Below are 15688 nucleotides of genomic sequence, written 5' to 3' on the forward strand. Positions count from 1 at the left end.
CCAGTCTTGAGTTCTGCTGCTGGCTGGTATGTAGAGCAAATTTGTCCATAAATAGTATGTAATTTAAGGCAGTGTTAGACTGAGTAAGCTAAAATCTCACATCAGAAATTCCATTTTTTTTTGCACCATAGCGAGATTTTATAAAACATAGAACATTACAGCACAATACTGGCCCTTCGGCCCTCGATGTTGCACTGACCTGTGAAACCAATCTGGAGCCCATCTAACCTACACTGTTCCATTATTCTGAGTAGCTGAAGGTTGCTGGTGGATTTCCAGATCTGGGGAAAGGGGTTAGGAATTGGGTTTAAGGAGATTCAGGATGGACACAACAAAATTGGGATTAGGTGGAGTACATTGAGAACAACTGGAGAAATGTCGTATAATCCCTACAGTGTGGAAACAGGCCATTCAGCCCAACAAGTCCATGGCGACTCTCCAAAGAGCACTCCATCCAGACTTATCCCTTTAAACTATCCGTGTAACTCTACATTCCCATGGCCAATCCACCTAACCTGCACATCTTTGGACTGTGGGAGGAAACTGGAGCACGCAGAGGAAACCCACACAGACAGTTGCCTGAGGGTGAAATTGAACCCAGGTCCATGGTGCTGTGCTGCCTATGGAGATAGTGCGTTCTGTGCACAACTTCACCTTTGCAGGGGCTGAAAGGAAGAACACTAATATTAATTCACGCCCAATATTTTCTGGTGCTACCTCTTTATATTCACAATGTACAATTATTGATTGAGGAACTGAAGGGAGAACTTTTAACCCAGTGAGAAAGAGAGTGTGTGTGTGTGTGTGTGAGAGAGAGAGAGAGAGAGAGAGATCATGTACCCCAGTGAGAGTCAGTGTGCGTGTGGGAGAACTGTGTGAAGGAGGTTGAAGGCGGGTATGGGGCAGTGGATAAGGGCTGGAAAGTAGAAGGTAAATGGCAGTGGGATGTCCTGTGGATGGAATGTGTCTGTACGCTGAATGGTGTTCTCTGTTCCAGGGTCTGGAGTCGAGGATAAACTGGAAGCAGAGCTTCCGCAGAAACAGGAGGGTGAGTGACTGAAAGGCCAAGGAGTCATGGCCCACAGAGCTGCCTCTGTTGCGAAGGCTCTGGCCTGTGTGGTGACCCTTCTGGTATCAAAAGGCAGAGCTCAGCTGAAGCAAAGTTCCCGATTTGGAAGTAAACCCTTTGTGACTGTGTGGAACGCACCAACGCAGGATTGTATTCGTCACTCAGTCAATCTGGACCTCAGAATGTTCGATATTATTTCGTCTCCAAATGAAGGCTTTTATAACCAGAATCTAACCATCTTCTATAAGGAAAGGCTGGGTAAATACCCTTACTACCAGGGTCAGCAAGCAGTGAATGGTGGTGTCCCACAGAACAGTAGCCTCCTGGAACACCTGACTGCGATGGAGCGAGATGTTGAGCGTTACATGAGATCCCAGACCACCAAGGGTCTGGCAGTGATCGACTGGGAGGAGTGGAGGCCTCTCTGGATTCGGAATTGGAAGGACAAGGAGATATACCGTAATAATTCCCGGCGCCTGGTGTCTGAGAAACACCCGGATTGGACCGAAACTCAAATCAACAGAGAGGCCCAATTTGAGTTTGAACAGTCAGCGCAGAGGTTCATGGTTGAGACTCTGCGGAAGGCGAGAAACTTCCGGCCACACAGTTTGTGGGGTTTCTACCTTTTCCCTGACTGCTACAATCACGACTATAAGAATAACATGGCCAATTATACAGGCCGCTGCCCGGATGTGGAGATATCCCGAAATGAGCTGCTGAGCTGGCTGTGGACCAACAGTACAGCAATCTTCCCCTCCATCTATCTGGATTCGATGCTGCGCTCCAGCAGCGGTGCCACCAGGTTTGTGCGCTCAAGGATCAAGGAGGCTGTGCGAGTGTCTGAGCTGCACAGTGTCAACTTCTCACTACCTGTGTTTGTGTACTCACGGCCTACTTACAGTTACACCTTTGACCTGCTAACCCAGGTGAGAGTCAATTTCTATTCACCTTCACAATTCCCCTACTAGACACACAGTAAAGCTCCCTCAGCACTGACCCATTAAACATTCCCAGGACTGGGACAGCACAGGATTAGATACAGAGTAAAGCTCCCCTGACACTGTCCCCATTGACATTCTCAGGACGGAGGCAGCACAGCATTAGATTATAGTGTGAAAAGGGGAGGCAGTGGCCTCGTGGTATTATCTCCTGACTGTTAACCCAGAGACCCAGGTAACGTTATGGGTTCAAAATCCTGCCACACCAAATGGTGGCATTTGAGTTCAATAAATATCTGAATTAAGAATCTAAGTGATGACCATGAATCCATTGCTGATTGTTGGAGAAACCCATCTGGATCACTAATGTCCTTTAGGGAAGGAAACTGCTATCCTTACCTGGTCTGGCCTGCATGTGGTTGATGCAAGTGCCCTCTGGGAAATTAGGGATGGGCAATAAATGTTGCCTGGTCAGCAATGCTCTCATCCTGTGAATGAATTAAAAAATAGTGCCTCCAAATCAGCCTTGCTGGAGTGCCCACTCCTGCTGGACTGATGTATTTTCCATTTCTCTCAACAGTTTTTTGGCATCTCACACAATTAGAGAAATTACCACCTATTGTGTAGAAATGTTTCCTGCTTGGTTCAAACAGTAACATTCTGCTCTTGGTTCAGAATTACCCACCCCCAAAGCTGAAGAAACAGTTTGCATCTATCCTGTCAAATCTTTTGACTATTTCACATACGACAATCAGCTAATTGGAAGGTGATGAATTTATGATGACATTACTGGCCTATCTGTTCAGCTGTTGAGGATAATGAGGCTTTGCCAGAGGAAGGTCAGGCCTAATGATTTTGATTGAATATTTTAAGGAGGTGGTCAGGTGTATCGACGAATTCAGGGCAGTTGATGTAGTTTATCTGGATTTCAGCAAAGCCTTTGACAAGGCCCCACGTGGGAACATTGAACATAGAACAGTACAGCACAGAACAGGCCCTTCAGCCCATGATGTTGTGCCGACCATTGATCCTCATATATGCACCCTCAAATTTCTGTGACCATATGCATGTCCAGCAGTCTCTTAAATGACCCCAATGACCTTGCTTCCACAACTGCTGCTGGCAATGCATTCCATGCTCTCACAACTCTCTGTGTAAAGAACCCGCCTCTGACATCCCCTCTATACTTTCCTCCAACCAGCTTAAAACTATGACCCCTCGTGTTAGCCATTTCTGCCCTGGGAAATAGTCTCAGGCTATCAACTCTATCTATGCCTCTCATTATCTTGTATACCTCAATTAGGTCCCCTCTCCTCCTCCTTTTCTCCAATGAAAAATGTCCGAGCTCAGTCAACCTCTCTTCGTAAGATAAGCCCTCCAGGCCAGGCAGCATCCTGGTAAACCTCCTCTGAACCCTCTCCAAAGCATCCACATCTTTCCTATAATAGGGTGACCAGAACTGGACGCAGTATTCCAAGTGCGGTCTAACCAAAGTTTTATAGAGCTGCAACAAGATCTCACGACTCTTAAACTCAATCCCCCCGCTAATGAAAGCCAAAACACCATATGCTTTCTTAACAACCCTGTCCATTTGGGTGGCCATTTTAAGGGATCTATGTATCTCCACACTGCCAAGAATCCTATCCTTAATCCTGTACTCAGCTTTCAAATTCGACCTTCCAAAATGCATCACCTCGCATTTATCCAGGTTGAACTCCATCTGCCACCTCTCAGCCCATCTCTGCATCCTGTCAATGTCCCGCTGCAGCCTACAACAGCCCTCTATACTGTCAACGACACCTCCAACCTTCGTGTCGTCTGCAAACTTGCTGACCGATCCTTCAATCCCCTCATCCAAGTCATTAATAAAAATTACAAACAGTAGAGGCCCAAGGACAGAGCCCTGTGGAACACCACTCACCACTGACTTCCAGGCAGATTATTTTCCTTCTACTACCACTCGCTGTCTTCTGTTGGCCAGCCAATTCTGTATCCAAGCAGCTAAGTTCCCCTGTATCCCATTCCTCCTGACCTTCTGAATGAGCCTACCATGGGGAACCTTATCAAATGCCTTACTGAAGTCCATATACACCACATCCACAGCTCGACCCTAATCAACTTTTCTAGTCACATCCTCAAAAAACTCGCTAAGGTTTGTGAGGCATGACCTATCCCTCACAAAGCTGTGTTGACTGTATTTGATCAAGCCATGCTCCTCCAGATGGTCATAAATCCTATCCCTCAGAATCCTTTCTAACACCTTGCAGACGACAGACGTGAGACTTACTGGTCTGTAATTGCCGGGGATTTCCCTATTTCCTTTCTTGAAGAGAGGAATTACATTTGCCTCTCTCCATTCCTCAGGTACGACTCCAGTGGAGAGCGCGGATGCAAAGATCTTCGCAAGTGGCGAAGCAATTGCATTTCTCGTTTCCCAAAGCAGCCGAGGACAAATCTGGTCCGGGCCTGGCGACTTGTCAATCTTAATGTTTGACAAAATTTTCAGCACATCAGCTTCCTCTATCTCTATCCATTCCAGCATGCACACCTGCTCTTCAAAGGTTTCATTCACTACACAGTTCGTTTCTTTCGTAAAGACAGAAGCAAAAAACTCATTTAGGGCTTCCCCTACCTCCTCAGACTCCACACACAAGTTCCCTATGCTATCCCTGATCGTCCCTACTCTTTCTTTGACCATTCTCTTATTCCTCACATAAGTGTAAAATACCTTTGTGTTCTCCCTAATCCGTTCTGCCAAGCCTTTCTCGTGCCCCCTCCTGGCTCTCCTCAGACCATTTTTGAGCTCCTTCCTCGCCTGCCTGTAATCCTCTAGAGCTGAGCTTGACCCTAGCTTCCTCCACCTTATGTAAGCTACCTTCTTCCTTTTGATGAGAAGCTCCACCGCTCTCGTCATCCAAGGTTCCTTTATCTTAACCCTTCTTGCCTGTCTCAGAGGGACATATTTATTCATCACTTGCAACAACTGTTCCTTAAACAGTCTCCACATGTCTCTAGTGCCTTTACCATGGAACAATTGCTCCCAGTCCATGCTTCCTAACTCATGTCTAATCGCATCATAGTTTCCTCTTCCCAATTAAATATCCTCCCATTTTGCCTAATCCTCTCCTTCTCCATAGCTATGTAGAATGTGAGGCAGTTATGGTCACTATCACCAAAATGCTCTCCCACCACAAGATCTGATACCTGCCCCGGCTCGTTTCCGAGCACCAAGTCTAGAATGGCCTCTCCCCTCGTCGGCCTGTCAACGTACTGAGTTAGGAAACCCTCCTGAACACACCTTACAAAAACAGCTCCATTCAAATCTTCTGCTCGAAGGAGGTTCCAATCAATATTGGGAAAGTTAAAGTCACCCATTACAACAACCCCACTGCGTCCGCACTTTTCCAAAATCTGTCGACCTATGCTTTCTTCAATCTCCCTGCTGCTACTGGGGGGCCTGTAGTAAACCCCTAACGAGGTGACTACTCCCTTGCTGTTCCTAATTTCCACCCATACTGACTCAGTAGGCAGATCTTCCTCGACAATGGAAGCTTCTGTAGCTGTGATACCCTCTCTGATTAGTAGTGCTACACTCACTCCTCTTTTTCCCCCCTCCCTATTCTTTTTAAATGCACTAAACCCTGGAACATCCAGCAACCATTCCTGCCCCTGAGAAACCCATGTCTCTGTTATGGCCACAACATCATAGCTGATAAAGAAGATACAAAGAGCATAGGAACAGGCCCTTCGGCCCTACAAGCCTGTGCAACACGTTTTGCCTTCCATACAAAAAATGTCTTCACTTACAGGATCCATATTGCCCTTTTCCCTTCCTATTATTGTGTGCTTCTTGAATATCGCTCTTGTGTTTGCTTCCACCACCTTCCCTGGCAGCGCAATCCAGGCATTCACTGCCCTTTGTGGGAAAAACCTGCTTCACACATCTCTTTTAAACTCCGCCCGCCCGCCCGCCCGCCCGCCCATACCTTAAACCTGTGTCCCTAGTAATTGACCCCTCCTGCCTGGGAAAATGCCTCATACCTGCCACTCTGTCCATGCCATTCACAATCGTGTAAATTTCTATCAGGTCACCCCTCTACCTCCTATGTTCCAGTGCAAACAAACCCAGTCTATCCAACCTTTCTTCATAGCTAAAATCCCCTATACCAGGCAACATCCTGGTAAACCTTTTCTGTACCCTCTCCAAAGCATCACAGCCCTCTGGTAGTGTGATGACCAGAACTGTACACAATACTTCAGGTGTGGCCTAACTAAAGTTCTATCAGGTTGCAGCATAACTTGTCCATCCTTATACTCAATGCCCCTTCCAGTGAAGGCAAGCATGCCATAAGCCTGTTTTACTGTCTTGTCTAAATGCACTGCTACCTTCAGTGATCTGTGGACCTGCACACCCAGATCCCTCTGCATATCAATACTCCCAAGGGTTCTGCCATTCACTGTATAAATTTCATCTGTCCTTGACCTTCCAAAATACATTACCTCGCATTTATCCGGATTAAACCCTATCTGCCATTTTTCTGCCTATGCTTCCAACTGATGTACGTTCTGCTGTATCCCCTGGCAATCCTCCTTGCTATCCACAACACCAATCTTTGTGTCATCTGCAAATTTACTAATTAAACAAGCCACAATTTCCTCAATCATTTATGTAGATTACAAACAGCAGAGGTCCCAGCATTAATCCCTGTGGAACATCACTAGTCACAACCCTGCGCTCTGAAAAGCATCCTTCCATCACCACCCTCTGTCTCTTATGAATAAGCCAGTTTGTAAGATACAAGCACATGGGATCCAGGCTAACTTGACATGGTGGATCCAAAATTGCTTTTGTTGCAGGAGGTAGAGGGTTGTGGGAGAATGCAGGGTGTGGCTGGAGCCCAGTGTACCACAGGAATCAGCACTGGGTCCCTCATTGTTTGTAATATTCGTAAATGATGTCAATGAGAACTGGAGGGGGAAGAGAAGTAAGTTTGGACAATGCAAAGTCTGGCCAGGTGGTTAACAGTGAGGGGGAAGCTATTAGGTCAGGTTGGTTAGATGAACAGATCAGTGGCAGATGGAATTTCACCCGGATAAATGTGATTCACTTTGGACAAAGGAACAAGACAAGGGAGGAACTCAATGAATGGCAGGGCACTAGGAACCACAGAGGGATCTTGTCCACAGATCCTGAAGGTGGCAGGACTGGTTAATAGGGGAGTTAAGTAGGAATATGGGACACTTACCTTTATCTGTCATTGCATAGATTATGTTGGAGCTGTACAGGACTCTGTTTAGGTCACAGCTGGAGCATTGTGTGCAGCTCTGGTCAGTGCACTATAGGAGGAATGGGATTGCACTGGAGGGGGTGCAGAGGAGATTCACCAGGATGCTGCCTGGCTGGGATGGAGCAGGTTAGCTATGAAGAGAGGCTGGATACACTCAGGTTGTTTCTTTGGAACAGGGAAGGCTGAGGGGGACCTGATAGAGGTGTATAAGATTATGAGGGGCATGGACAGATAAATAGAAAGCAGATGTTCCCCTTAATTGAAGGATCAATAACTGCACATAATTTTAAAGTGAAAGGTGGGAGGGTTAGATGGGATTTGAGGAAAACCTTTACACCCAGAGGGTGGTGGGGGTCTGGAATGCTCTTCCTGGGATTAGTGTAGAATTATTTTTGTCAGCGCAGACTCAATGGGCCAAATAGCTTAACTCTGCTCCTATATCTTGTGATTGTATCAGTATATCTTGTGGTTGTATCTACATCGCCCTGTAGCATAAGGCTTCCTCCTCACTATTTAGTATACCACCTATTTTTGTGCCATCTGCAAACTTACTGATCATATCTCTGACATGCTTGTCAGGATTAGTAATGCACACTATAAACAGAGAGGGACACAGCACTGAACTGTGTTAATGGGCTCTCAGCTTCTTGGCCAGTTTGCTATTGCATATCCTTGTTAAAAGCCTGACTGAAGCCCATAGGCCAGATCCACTGTACTACCGTCACCCACACATCTAGTCACCTCCTTGAAACGTCGAATCAAATTTGTTAGATGTGATCTCCCGTTTACAAAGCCACATTGAATATCATTGATTAATTCTCTTCTCTCCAAATGGAGATTAATTCTGTCCCTCAGATTTTTTTCCAATAGTTTCCCTACCACAGATGTTATATTCAGTGGTCTATGGTTTAATGGTTTTTCCCTTACTCCCTTCTTGAATATTGGTACCGTATCAGCTCCCCTCTGGTCCTCTGGCACTCCTCCTCTGGGCAGAGATGATTTGAAAATTAATGTCAGAGCCTCTGCAATCTTCTCCCTTGCCTCTCACACCATCTTGGGATACATCTCATCTTGGTTTGGGGAGTTATCTTTTTAAAAGCTGTGAATGCCTCCTCCCTCTTGGTATAAATTAGGTCAAGTATCTCACAGCCCCTTTCTCTGATTTCTCAACCTATGTCATCCTCCTCTAGAGTGAATACAGATGCAAAGAGTTCATTTATAACTTCACCTATGTCTTTCAGCTCCACATTTGTCTCAAATAGGCTGACTCTTTCCCCGAATGTTTTCTTGTCCCTAAACAGTAACAAGAATGCAGAGTACTGGGCTAATGGAAAGATTCTTGGTAGTGTGGATGAGCAGAGAGATCTCGGTGTCCATGTACATAGATCCCTGAAAGTTGCCACCCAGGTTGATAGGGTTGTTAAGAAGGCGTATGGTGTGTCAAGTTTTATTGGTGGAGCCATGAGGTCATGTTGTAGCTGTACAAAACTCTGGTGTGGCCACACTTGGAGTATTGCATACAGTTCTGGTTGCCGCATTATCGGAAGGATGTGGAAGCATTGGAAAGTGTGCAGAGGAGATTTACCAGGATGTTGCCTGGTATAGAGGGAAGGTCTAATGAGGAAAGGCTGAGGGACTTGAGGCTGTTTTCGTTAAAGAGAAGAAGGTTAAGAGGTGATTTAATAGAGACATGCAAGATGATCAGAGGATTAGATAGGGTGGGCAGGGAGAGTCTTTTTCCTGGGATGGAGATGGCTAGCATGAGGGGACATAGCTTTAAATTGAGGGGTGATAGATATAGGACAGATGTCAGAGGTAGATTCTTTACTCAGAGACGAGTAAGGCAGGGAATGCCCTCCCTGCAACAGTAGTAGACTTGCCAACTTTAAGGCCATTTAAATGGTCATTGGATAAACATATGGATGATAATGGAATAGTGTAGGTTAGATGGGCTTCAGATTGGTTTCACAGGTCAGTGCAACATTGAGGGCTGAAGGGTCTGTACTGCGCTGTAATGTTCTATGTTCTAAACATGTTTAGAAAACATCTTTGACTTTTCCTTAATGTTACCTGTCAGTGTTTTAACATGTATCCCCTTTGGTCTCCTAATTTCCTTTTTAAGCAAACTCTTGCACTTTCAATATTCCTCTAGGGCACCAATCTACATGTAAGTTTCCTCTTCATCCCTTCTCCAAATGTGTACATTACTTGACATTCAGGGTTCTCTGGACTTGTTGGTCCCACCTTTCACCTTTACAGGAACATGCTGGCACTGCACTCTCACTATTACTCTTTCTACTCTGGCTAGAACCTGTCTTGTGAAAAATCAATCTTCTTCCAATGCAGAAACTTTATTTCCCGTCCTAACTTAATTATGATCGCTATTGCCTCAATGTTCCCCACTGACACTTCTACCCCTTTGTTCCTTAAAACTAGATCCAGCACGACCCCCTTTCTTGTAGGACTTTCTATGTGTTGGCATAAAAGCTCTCCTGTACATATTTTAAGAATTCTGTTCCCTCCCTTTCACACATTGTCTATCCTGGTTAATAATGGGGATGGTAAAATCCCCTGTTATTATTCCCTATTGTTATTACACTTCTTTGAGATTTGCCTGTGTATCTGTCTTTCTATCACCCCCTGACTGTATGAGGGTGAACCCCTCAAAGTGATTGCCCCTTTTTTTTGTGCATTTCCATTTATCCTCAATTGAGGAACCTTTGAACATAGCTTTCCTCCTTAATGCATTTGTTGACACATTGATCAATATTGTGGCACCGCCTCCTTGTATTGTCAGGAGATTCTAGACGCTGGAATATTGAATTGTCAGTCCTGTCTGTCCCTCAACAGTGTCTCTGTGATTGCAATGATGCCACATCCGCGTGGGATGACCAGCCGTCAACTCACCTGCCATCCAGTCTTGCCATTCTTACTTGTCTGTACTCTCACTGCCTTGCAAACTGACTTGGTTTGTCTTCAAAACATGTTAGTGCATCACCCCCAGTGTAACTCTGCTGTGCATCCCATTTTCCCTGTCAAATCAGTTTAAGGCCCCCACACCTCACCCACCACACACGCTGACTTTCCCAGGAGGATGCTGTTCCCATTCCCATTCCCATTCAGGTGCAATGTGTGGGTAGTGGATGGTTCAGTGGATCAGTTGTAACTGATCCATCAGTTCTGAGGAAGGGTCACTGGACCCGAAACGTTAACTCTGTTTTCTCCTTCACAGATGCTGCCAGACCCGCTGAGCTTTTCCAGCAACTTTGTTTTTGGTTTTCTGAGAAACTGTGAACACTTTTGAACATTCTTTTTCAAGTTGGCAGCAGTGGCAGTGTCTGGGCTCCTGTGCCAGGGCTTTCCCTCTTCTTCCGCTATCTCTTTTCCTTTTATTTGTTCGGAAGTCACATGACACCAGATTATAGTCCAACAGGCTTATTTGAAATCACAAGCTTTTGGAGCGCTGTCCCCTCCACTTAACCTGACAAAGGAGCTGTCCTTCAAAAGCTTGTGATATAAAGTAAACCTGTTGGACTATAATCTGGTAATAAAATGTGAGGCTGGATGAACACAGCAGGCCAAGCAGCATCTCAGGAGCACAAAAGCTGACGTTTCGGGCCTAGACCCTTCATCAGAGCTGCTTGGCCTGCTGTGTTCATCCAGCCTCACATTTTATTATCTTGGAATCTCCAGCATCTGCAGTTCCCATTATCTCTGGGACTATAATCTGGTGTCGTGTGATTTCTGACCTTCTCCACCCCAGACCAACACTGGCACCTCCATGTCATTGCTACCATCAACTAAACAAACTGTCAGCTCAAAGTGGAGAGGATCTCCAAGAAGATCACACATAATGACACAGACATCAAGTTTCTGCAGAGATGCCAGAAAGCTGAGAAGATCCTGAAAGGGTTACAGATCACAAACCCCCTCAAGTCAACCTACAGCACAGACTATGCTGAGGGACTCTGCTGTCGCACCTGACTCACCTTCCTCAATCATTCCCATATACCAGTGCCACAGCAGATGCCATAACCTTGAAATTGAGATAGAGTCCATATTCTCAGCTTGTGGTCAGGATACAGTGGACCAGCTGCGAGGCAGTGCCATGCAGACAAGGCAACAGAACTATGCCACCTACATACACACTGAGAACAGGAAACTGGAGAAACTTGGCATCACCGCCAGCAGTAACCAAACCTCCCCCGTTTTCACAGTTGAAACCAGTACCACCACAAGACTTTACCTGATGAATGAGCAGTGCCATGAAAGTTTGTGTTTTCAAATAAACCTGTTGGACTATATGTTGGTTAATAAAATGTGAGGCTGGATGAACACTGCAGGCCAAGCAGCATCTCAGGAGCACAAAAGCTGACGTTTCGGGCCTAGACCCTTCATCAGAGAGGACTATATGTTGGTGTTGTGTAATTTCTGACCTTGTTCACCCCAGTCCAACACCGGCACCTCCACATCATGACCTTTTATTTGCAGCTTTCTCCTCTTCTTTTCTCAGTTCGATTTTAGTTTGTTACATTCTAAAGAGAGCTCCTTTGGTGGGAAGGTGGCTTCAATAGAGCCTGGAGTGGTGGTGGCTACAGAGACAGCCTGCCTGTAACTCAGAGAAACTGCTGTGGAGTGCACAGCACTTTGGAGCTTTCCTGCGTCTCGTCTTCTGGCTAATGGTCACCCATTCCCCTTTCTGACTGCATTTCTCTAAATACAGGGTGACCATGTTTAAACATGTGCTGTCCCTCAAGGATGCACTGCTGTTCGTCCAGCTGATGCTGAGGCTCCAGAAGCTGGCCCACAGGCTGATAAAACTGGTGGCACCTCCCGCAGATGTGGAGATTCAGTGTGCCTGGAGCAATAAAGATTTCCCACATATTACAATCAGGCACCACTTGGGACTGAGCTCCCCTGCCTTACCTTGTCCTAGTTTTGAACTTATTACCCTAACATTGACTTTACACTCCTTCCCTTTCCCTACTTTGGTTTACATAGATTATTTTGTTGTAATGTTTTGACTTTCACGTGTCTCTAGTGCATAATAATAGCCTTTCCTAATTTATGGCAATTTACATGTGGTCCCTACCAGCTGTTTCTTACCAGCCAATGAAATTAGAGATTGTGTTGTCACACTCTTTTTCAACACGAACTGACTACAAGACACTTTTCCCTGTCTGCTGTCAGGTGTTTGTCTTTTGGCACATTCTGGGTCTGAGTCAGTTACTCAGTAGGCCTCTCATTGCAAAGAGTTTCAGACAGTTCTTGGGGATCAACAGTAAGGGCACAGGCTGATGCCTGCACTTGCCCAATAGTTTGCCAACATTTTCTAGGTTTGGACATGAAAAGTTAGGCTGTGGAAACAGTTGATATGTAAGGAGACAATTTCCAAGACAAATCTATATTAATACGGTGCCTTCAGTTCTGTTGTTTCTCTTTTAAACAGCGGGATCTGCTCACAACCATTGGAGAGACAGCAGCCCTGGGAGCAGCTGGAATCATTTTCTGGGGTGATGCAGATTACAGTAACAGTGAGGTGAGGATTAACCCTTTGTCGTCCCTGTGCTGGGCTGCTCAGTATCTTTATAATTTCTGCTTCATGACCATCTTCTCCTTTATAGCACCGAGCGACCCCTTTGCCCTGCACCCCTGGTCACTGGACCCTTGTGGTGCCCAATAAGGATGGAGCAGCAGAATGACCCTGGCCAGGGGGAGGTGTCACAGGGCTAGTGAAAGCAGCCAGGTTCCCACTGGTGCTCATTGTCCCTGGGGCAATCATTGTACAGAAACCTGCAGGACAGGGCAGTGTTTCCATTGAGTCTGATCATGTTTCCTGGGATGGTGGGGTTGGTTGGGGGGGTGGAGGGTGTTGTGGGAGTGCAGAGAATAAAACAGCCCTTCCTCCCCCAACCTCTCCTGCTCCCACTCCCGTTCCCGTGTTTTCTATATCAAATTTTCTGACTTGCCTCAAAGCTGGATATACCTTGGGGTTGATCTTGGTTGGACTCTGCAAGAGGCCTGACCCTCGTTCCCCTTTTGTTCTATAGACTCGCTGTAAGATATTGAGGAGATACCTGGAAGGGGATTTCGGTCGCTACATACTGAATGTGACAATGGCAGCACAGTACTGCAGCCAAGCGTTGTGCCAGAGCCAGGGTCGCTGTGAACGGAGGGACAGTCAATCTGATACTTACCTTCACCTCAATGCAAACAGTTTCCAGATCCTGGAGCAGAATGTGACTGAAGGACCCAAGCTGCTGTTGACTGGATCCTTGAGACCTGATGACGTCAGGCACTTTAAGGAGAACTTCCAGTGTCGTTGTTATCGGGGTTGGACAGGTCAAAGCTGCAGCACTGAGACCAGCAACAGCCAGCTCCCTCTGCCTTCTACTCTGAGTCTCATCATAACAGTGCTGCTCTCTGTGACAGTTTAATAATGAAGCACTTGCTCTTTTCAAACCAGGATTGATGTTTCTCAGAGAGGAATTTGTTAACAAAGTATTTTTGCCATTCGTATGATCAAAAGCTCCTGAACCTTTCTAAATGGGAGCATTATTTTTTAAGATATTGAATTGTGTAAAGAGACATTGTTTGTTTGTTTGCCGGTGAACAATTTCTGGGATTTTTCCTGATATTTATTGGAAAAGCAGCAGAGGTGGGTGTGAAGTGTGGGAAAGTGTTGGGGGCGGAGGGAGCAAGGGGGCAGTATCGGGGGCGGAGGGGGTGGCTGATGGCAGTATTGGGCAATGTGGGAGGGGGACAAGACTGTGGTATTTCTGGGCTGGCATGAGCTGTGTTTTGTAAAAGTTCTTGTTTCTGAATGTGTCAGATTTGTTGCTGCTTCTCATTGAGGGTAATATACAAAACCAAAGACAATTTTTCTTTCAGTTAATTGAGACACAGTTGTCTGGAAACCAGGTGTGTGAATGTTAATAATAACTATCTTCTTCTCAGTAAAAGTGTATTTTTTGAAAGGACGTGTTTTTGTGCAGTGAGTTTAAAGAGGCTGCAGATCCCAAGCGAATATCGTCCTATCAGCCCTGGTTCCTGCTGTGCCTGGAGCTCAGGGTCCAGTTAGGCTGAGGGGATGGGCTGAGGGAGCATGAGGTGCAGGTGGAGGGAGGATTCAAGGCTGATGAAGGGTGACAGGCTGAAGTAGATGTGAGGGAGGAGTGGGCAGGCGAGGGGTGACAGAGTGAAGTATCAATTTTGATGGAATTCCAGGGAATTTCATCACATCTGCTACACATTGTGTCATGTGACCACTGACAGAAACATCGATCCTTTCAGATGAGTGGTATTAGTGTGTAGGGGGGCTTTATCCATGAAAAGTGTGAGGGGGTGGGCGGGAGGGAGTGAGTGAGTGATGGAGAGGGGTGAAGTGTGACAAAGCGAGGAAGTGAGTGTGTGACAGACAGTGGTGGGGTGGGTCAGTGACAGAGGAGGCAATGTGTGGGCTGGGATAGAGGCTGTGCTAAATCAGACGATGGCTAGACAGGGTGAGAGGTTCCAGATGGCGTCAGTCTGGACAGGGTTCAACAATCAGATGGAGTGAGGCTGAGATGTGGGGTGAAAGAGGTCAGAGGGGCTTTACCAGAATGGTTTAACAATGGGGAGGTTTGGTTAAAAGGTTAGTTAACTAACCAGGAGTAACAACCCCTGGGAGCAAACGAGGTTGAGGAGAGCTTTTTACACAGCGTGAGGTAAAGACCGGGAACATCCAATTCAAGGTGGTGTTGGAAATCAAGATGCTAACAGATTTCAGAAGGATATTGGACATTGCAGGGACAGACACCTGTGGAGATATGAGGAGTGAGGGCATTACTCTGTCTGAGTGGCATGGACTCAGCTGGAGGAATGGCCTGCTGTAGCATAAATGGCTATTTTACCATTCATGGGCCAGTATTTATTGTCCATTCCTAATTGCCAGAGGGCAGTTAAGAGTCAATCACATGGTGGTTGTGGGTCTGGAGTTACATGTAGGCCAGACAGTGTACACACTGCAAAGGCATCCGAGGAAGGGTCACCGGACCCAAAACATTAACTCTGATTTTTCTTCACAGTTGCTGCCAGACCTGCTGAGCTTTTCCAGTGACTTCTGTTTCTATATGAAATAAATGATTTTTTACAACCATGGACATTGGTCTTGTGGTCATAATCACTACAAGTAGCCAGATTTTATTAATTGGATGTAAATTCAGACAGTGGCTGTTAGATTTGATTCTGTGTCCCTAGCACTTTGGGCCTCAATTCCTAGGTTACTGGCCCAGTGAAATTGCCACTGTGCCAACGTCTTTCCAAAGTTGAACATTTACAATCTCTCTATGAATCTGTTAAGGAGTTATTTTCCCCCACAGAACTGTGGATGTTCACTTCCTGAAGTGATGGAG

General features: G+C 46.1%; 1 protein-coding gene across 4 annotated transcripts in view; it reads left to right on the forward strand.

Annotated features, from left to right (window-relative positions):
• The window catches only part of LOC125460327 (hyaluronidase-2), a 35652-nt gene extending 21677 nt beyond the window's left edge, over positions 1-13975 (forward strand). For all 4 annotated transcript variants that reach the window (XM_048547695.2, XM_048547694.1, XM_048547696.1 and 1 more), the window contains exons 2-4: positions 998-1995; positions 12745-12834; positions 13346-13975. In XM_048547695.2, coding sequence (XP_048403652.1) covers positions 1075-1995; positions 12745-12834; positions 13346-13732 — 1398 coding nt within the window. In that variant the 5' untranslated portion in view covers positions 998-1074 and the 3' untranslated portion in view covers positions 13733-13975. The remainder of the gene's footprint in view (positions 1-997; positions 1996-12744; positions 12835-13345) is intronic.
• The last annotated feature ends 1713 nt before the right edge of the window (positions 13976-15688 follow it).

Source organism: Stegostoma tigrinum, chromosome 11, assembly GCF_030684315.1.
Source record: "Stegostoma tigrinum isolate sSteTig4 chromosome 11, sSteTig4.hap1, whole genome shotgun sequence".
NCBI classification, from domain to species: Eukaryota; Metazoa; Chordata; class Chondrichthyes; order Orectolobiformes; family Stegostomatidae; genus Stegostoma; species Stegostoma tigrinum.